Consider the following 7,075-nt stretch of genomic DNA (forward strand, 5'->3'; position numbering starts at 1 on the left):
TAAATCTTTCCTCAAACTACTTGAGTCAAAACCAACTTCAGACCCCACCTTAATAAGGGGATTTAAGGAAGTGTAAAATGTCTACCGGTTAATATAATTTTTTAAGGGAAACTGGGTTTTTTAGGAAACGCTAAATACCCCGCCCTTTATTTCGGATATTTCTTTTCCCTTGAAGCTGGTTATTTTTCCTCTGCTCTGTTATAAGATTTTTTTTTTTTTAATGTACTATTGGTTTTTATTCTTTTTCCCCCTAATTTTATCCATGTAATTTTTTATTTGTTTTTATTTTTTATATTTATTCCGGGGACCATTAATATTAGTTCCTATTCGCTTTTTATGGGGGTTCTTTGGTTAATTTAGCAAAAATAATGCGGGAAATTCATTATTTAACCCTAGAAATAAAGTCCGCCAGCCCGTTTGGTAAAATCCATCAATTTTCTCGTTTATTATTTGAAAGTTTTATTGACTGCCACGATTTTTTCCCTTAACCCCGCCCATAGAATACTCTTTAAAAGAAAATTTCAATGATAATTAACACCTAACAGTTAAATGGAATACAACAGACAAAACAATAAAAAGAATAATAAAAAGCCTACATGCCAAGGATTGAAATGGTTAAAATCCGAGGGGAGAAACAAAATAAAATTCCCTTTTTTTATTAATTATGTTCGTTTTGTACCTGGAAAAGAGGGTTTACCCGTTCGGGTGTTTTAGAAACGTTTTTTTTAACGAATCTTTTTTTTTTTTTTTTTTTTTTCGTTTTTCTTTTAATGTCCTTTAAAATAAATTCCCAACAGTGTAAAAGGCCCTCGGGCTGTTTGATCCACAACCCTGGTTTTTAGGAACAAGGTAAATCAACTGTCAGCAATACCAAAACAATCCGAAAATAAAAAAAGGGTTTAATTTAAAGAAGAATTAAACCAAGGAGATATACAAGACTCCCTCCCCGCTTGGGCCCCCAATATCGTTTTCTCCATCACAGGACAATCGGAGGTTTTATAAAATAAAATAACAGGGAGGGTCCCCCCCCCCCCTTCCCTTTTGTCACCCTACCCACACTCTTTTCACTCAACACTCCTCTTTCTTTTTTCCCCTTTTAAACCCCCATCTAATCCTCCCCTTTTCCCCATCCATTCCAAATCCTGTCCCCCTTTTTGATTTTCCCTCCCTCATTAAGTCCCTTTCTCCCATCACATCCCTAACCTGGGATCCTTCATACCCTAACTAAACTCCCCCTCTAAAACCACCCTCCCATCACAGTCCACTTTTATCCCCTCCCTCTCCCTCTCTCTCCAACCCCAATTTTTTTGTTTTTGGATTGGGTAATTATTGATCGTGTTTTAAAATAGAAGAGTATGTACCGTTTTGGAATTATTGTTTCCAATGTCCTTTACCGAATCCCTTTGATGCCTAATTGTTTTCACCAAACTCTCATTATTTTCACTTTTATTGTTAGTTTCCTCTCCTCCCCCTCGTACTCCCTCCTACCCTCCTCTCCCCCCCTACCCTCTCTCCCTCTAATCTATCCCCATCCTCCCCCGCCTCACTCCTCCTCCCCTCTTCTCTCCCCTCCTCCTCCCTATTCTCCCCCTCTCTCTCCTCTCTCTCCTATATCTCTCTTAACGCTCCTCTCTCTCTCTCCTCCCCTATTCTCCTACTCCCTCTCCTCCCTCTCTCTCCTCCTCCTTTCCTTCTCTCTCCCTCCTTTCTCCCTCCCCTCCCCTCATCACTCTCCCTCCCCCTTTCCCCCCTCATTATTTTCCCTCCACCCTTCCTTGTTTACCCCCCACCCCCTTACCCACCCAACCCACAACGCACCCCTGAACCCCCCCACCCCCCAAAAACCCCCTGAAACATGAGGGACCCCTTTGTGGATCTAATACCGTGGGTTGACCCTTTGGACCCGCCTTATAATTTAGACCCCCCTTTGCCTGTTAACATGCCCCTAATTGTGCTGTCCCCCCCTATTAAAAAGGTTGGCATTAGAAAACCTTATATTCGATTTTTCTTTTAATATTAATGGTTTTTTATTTATTTTGTTTTTTGGTTTTACCTACCTGGGGTGGTTGGAATTTTTAAAGAAGTATGGATAATTTGTAAATTGGTTGTTTTATTTGGAAATTTTCGTGTATTTGTTTCCATCGAGAAGTGGGGTTGCAAGTTATGGCCAAAAATTTTTTTTTTAATGAAAAGAGAAATGAAGGAAAAAGTAATCACTTTTTGAATTTTAGGAAAATAAAACAAATTGGTGTATAGTTTTTTTTTAAAACTTTTTAATTGGTTTTTGGAAGAAAAATAAGTTAATAGTTTATTTTTCGAGATTTAATAATTTAACTCCTTGAAACTTTTATAAAATAAATGAAATATAACCCTTTGGAATTAGAAAATAAACCAGCGCACACTGAAAAGAGAGACCCACGGCTTCTTTGGAAATTCCCGAAATGGCCCCCCGGCCAAGCAAAAAAACAATACCAAAATCCGTCATATCAACTTGATACTTACATTACTCCATATTCAATAGATATTATACAGCAACCCAAATAGCTTATCAGATGATGACTGATTTACAGTTGTCAGCCGTCAAGGAGAAATCTCTACCCTCCCCCGTTACCCCTCTACCCCTCTCCCCTCCCCCAAACCTTCGGTCATATCTATGTATATCTAATTTTTTATTCATCTATTGTTTTGATTTAACGATTTTTTTTTTTAATATGTCGAGGAGCTTAGGGCTATTATTGAAAGGAAATTGTCTGGGTTTCCTTAGGATTATCGTTGCACGGTTATAGAGAGGGAGCTGACATGATACAAATGATCATAATGAGGATGTTGTTAGGTTACCCTGGTTATTGAAGTGGAGCAGAAAAACAACGCAGTCATTTTTCAAAAGGTCATTTGTTTTGTCACAAGTGATTGACACATGAAGATACAGAACGAATGATTTTTTTTCGGTTTGTTTTATCCAATGTCAAAGATGTCATTAAGATCCCATCACACATGGAAGAAAAAAAAGAAAGATCTTGATTCATCGAAAATATTCACTCTAGACTCTTTTGTTGACATAAAATCTGATCTCAGATTGCTACAAAATTCGGAACCTCGCGCACTCTCGTTACTTCTTCGAACAAATGGTCTCCTGATGACGGATGACGTCACGCGTCCGTTGCAATCAGTCTTTCACAAATTTCATCGTCACGAAAAATGTCGAGACATGAATCAAATTTACTCTAAATTCTCAACAACAAGCTGTCTCTTTAATTCACTGAGGAAACTGCCGGGAGGAAATCAAATGATAACTAATGATGATAATCACGATGAGGTTGATGATAATAAGAATAACCAGTAAATGGTATAGCATGTGGTAATCATGACAAATAACTAATTAATAAATAATTTGATATAATACCTGTAATTAATAATGATGATATTAGAATATCAGACAAAAAATAATGATTGATAAAGAGGGATCGATAATTATTATGATAATTATGGGACAATAATGTGTCTTGGATTGTGTAATTAATAAAAATTATATTAGCAATGATATTAGATAGATAAGGTAATTTTATTTTCTATTTTTTTTACACTCTTCATTCCATTCGAATTAATAATGACAAACTCAAAAACAACAAACAAATATAAGATAACTCGAGACGAGCATCAACTCTATCAAATCTCATCTGCCTGACGGGGGAATGGGCGTGGCTACTTGCGAGGCGCAACACAGAAGCCTCTTCCTTGCTCCGTGGTTTAGTCTCATAAATCCCTTAGTCCATCACCTTCCTCATCTTTCTAATCTCCTCCTAATCCTCGTTCAGTCATCTGCGCTCCAGTCCTTCGCACTCTCGTGGGTCGTTTGTGTCCTACTCTTCCTAAGTCGTCATCGGATCCCCAGTCATCCTAGTTATTGGTCGTCCTTTACTCCTTCAGATCTAAGTCCTTATGATCCATTCTCTCTTAGCCGACATCTGTCCCTGAGTCCTCCTGGGTTACTTAAGCCCTTTAAAATCCTCAGTTTTAAATCCTCACTCCCCGGCCTTCTGTCTTCACAGTTTCCTTGTCCAGCCCTAGAGTTCTCACTCCTTCACTAGTCCCCAGGGTCTCCTCACTCCTCAAATCCTCTGACTTCAGTCTTACTCACTCCTCACACTCTTAGCCCGCAGTCCTCTTCCTCTATCAGTCCCCAGTCCACACGCCTCTATCTCCAATAGTCCCCAGTCCTTCACGCTCCTTCTTACTCCAAGTGGGTCCCCTAGTCATCACTCCTTACTCCATAGTTCCAGTCCTCACTCTCTTCTTTACTCCAGAGTCCCCATGTCCCTCAAACATCCTTACTCCAGACGTACCCTGTCCTCTACTCATCTTACTCCAGAGTCCCACAGAGCTCCTCTCTCCCTTCATTACTCCAGGTCACAGTCCTCACGCCTGTACGCCACGAGTCCCGGTCCTCCTCCTTCTTACCTACTGAGTCCCCAGTCCTCACTCCTTCTTAATCCAGAGTCCCCAGTCCTCCACTTCATATTACTCCAGAGTCCCCAGTACCTCACTCCTCTACTCCCAAGAGTCCCTGGTCCTCACTCATTCGTACTCCAGAGTCCCTGTCCTCACTCCTTCTTACTCCAGTTGTCCCCTGTCCCTCCCCCTTCTTATCTCCAGAGTTCCCCCAGAAGTCCTCACTCCTTCTTACTCCCTGACGTCCCACCAGTCCCTCCACTCCTTTTCTCCAGAGTCCCCGGTCCTCACTCCTTCTCTACTCCAGAGTCCTCCAAGTCCTCACTCCTTCTTACTCCAGAGTCCCCAGTCACTCACTCCTTCTCGACGCCAGAGTCCCCATGTCATAAAACCTTCACTCCTCCGCCTCAGCCTCCGTCTCACATTAGTTCCCCAGTCCTCCACTTCCCTCGATCACTTCTTACTCCTGAGCCCCCAGCCCCAAATCTTCACTACCCATTATTCGTCACTCCCGCTGTTCTCACTCTCCTTAATCACTCCTACTCCATAACTGGCTTTCTTGTTCCCTTGGGCGGAAGTGGTGACTAAACCTATTGGGCGCACTCTTTCCCTCTTCATTGTTGTTGTTGTTGTTCGTTGTGTTGATTTTGTCCTGGGGATTGCTTTCTGTGTTTTTTTTTTTTGTTTTTATTTTTGTTGGACTTTTTAATGCGTGAAATTATGTCACCGTTGCCATCAATTGACATCATCATAGTCTATCGTTGTCTTTATTGTTGTCCAATACACTTGGTAGTTTGATGGTTTCTTTTCATTGTCTATATTCTTATTACAATTGTCTACATCAGCATTTTGACAAAAGTTGTTTTACTCTACAGGTAAGATATGCCATTGATTTTCCTATATGTTTTATGAATTTAACTAAAATATGTTTTTTAAGGGAAAGGGGGAAGCAAAATATGTTCCCCCCAATTTTTTCATAATTTTCTAGACCGGCAATTAAAACAGTTAGGCCATTTATGGTTTATCCCTTTATCCCGAAAACAGTAGTCCCCTCCTTTACGTTGATTTAATTATTGATATTGGAAACGCATTTCCGTATTTAGTTTTTTTTAGGGGAAAAAAAAAAAATTAATAATATTATATAAATTATATGGTTTCAATTATATTCGTTTTACTGTAGCGCGGATATATTTCCCCTTTTTTAAAGATAAAGAAAAATAATTCCCCAGGTAAGCAATAGAGATAATACAAAAAAGCTTTAGGATAATTGATATTATGAATAATTTATATAGCCATAACCATAATAAATAATAGTATTGTTTCCTACGTACCAATATATTTATTAATTTTATTATAATTTATATTTTAATTATAAATTACCATTAAACCAGAAATGGGAACCAAAAAGCAAACAACAGCCTAAACAGAAAGAAAAAAATAATATATTTTACCGCATATCACAAATATTTATTACAGATTACAATCATTTAATTTAACAACTAACTAATGTAAATCCCCATGAGATTAAACTCAGAAATTTTACTACAGGACAATTATATGAAAATAGAATTTAAACATTTGAACAGTTTTTTTTCACATACATAAAAGCAAATGAAAAATTTGAAAAATATTCATTGAAATAAAGAAAAGAGAGAGATAAGACCAAGAAGCCATATGTTTACTCCATAAAAAAAAAAACAACGAAAATCCCGGCATGTACAGCAACCGGCCAATGGGTTATTTCTCTATGCAAATGACAGCTTGGTTTTCCCTACGAATTCAAACGAAACTAAAAACTATTTAAAATGGAAATACGACCCCACATTATCTCCTTCCCGTCCCGAATTTAAACAATTTTTCCCCATTCTCATAAAGAAACTAAGAGGTGAAAAAATAACAAAAAAAAAAAGCTCTCTAAAAGATTAGTAAATTTAGCCCCCAGTACAAACACGTAAAGAATAAACATTCCGTGGCAAAGGAAAACTAAAATATTTGTCCCCCCTCTATTGAAATTGTTTAACACCTAATTTTCTTCCCTAAAAACGAACCCACCTGCTGTTTATCTCTATTAAACTTTTTTACCATAATAGTTATTTAAAAATTGTAAATCCTCTTGTGGGTAAAATCCGTTCCCCCCCCTGCGGACAAGGGATTGGTCCCAATAAAAAGTTCCTCAAAGAAGAACAATAATCGGGATTTTGCATTTTAAAAAACCACCAATCCATTACGTAGAAAAATCCTAACAAAACCATAAACCAACATAGCCCACAAAATTGAAGACCGGATAATGAATAAAAAAACCCAAAAAATAAACCGTGGACGGCGCACAGTGTAACAAAAAAAAAAACGAGAGAAATTCCCATAGGCCGCAAACCTTCGAGAGTGGGGGGAGGGGGTTTTTTTACCCCTTTTGGGGGAGGGGAAGGCGCAGGGGGGGGGAGGGAAAATTACCCCAAAAGCCCAGGGAAAAAACCATAAATAATCCCCCTTCCCATCCCTAATACCGACAATTCCTTAAAGTAGAATATCGCGCCCCTCGAACCGAAAAAAAACCAGGTTTTTGGGGGGTCAGGATGGACACGCAAGGGCAAAAATAAAAAATGCCCACAAGTCCCCCATCCCATTT

The 7,075-nt window shown here is 38.8% G+C and overlaps 1 protein-coding gene across 1 annotated transcript; it reads left to right on the plus strand.

Annotated features, from left to right (window-relative positions):
* The first annotated feature begins 1,855 nt into the window (after nt 1-1,855).
* On the plus strand, nt 1,856-5,037 carry LOC125024875 (protein TRACHEARY ELEMENT DIFFERENTIATION-RELATED 7A-like). The gene is made up of 2 exons (XM_047612643.1): nt 1,856-1,975; nt 4,129-5,037. Exons 1-2 carry the CDS (start codon nt 1,856-1,858, stop codon nt 5,035-5,037), a joined length of 1,029 nt encoding a protein of 342 aa, XP_047468599.1.
* The last annotated feature ends 2,038 nt before the right edge of the window (nt 5,038-7,075 follow it).

Source organism: Penaeus chinensis, unplaced genomic scaffold (assembly GCF_019202785.1).
Source record: "Penaeus chinensis breed Huanghai No. 1 unplaced genomic scaffold, ASM1920278v2 CTG_8421, whole genome shotgun sequence".
Classification (NCBI taxonomy): domain Eukaryota; kingdom Metazoa; phylum Arthropoda; class Malacostraca; order Decapoda; family Penaeidae; genus Penaeus; species Penaeus chinensis.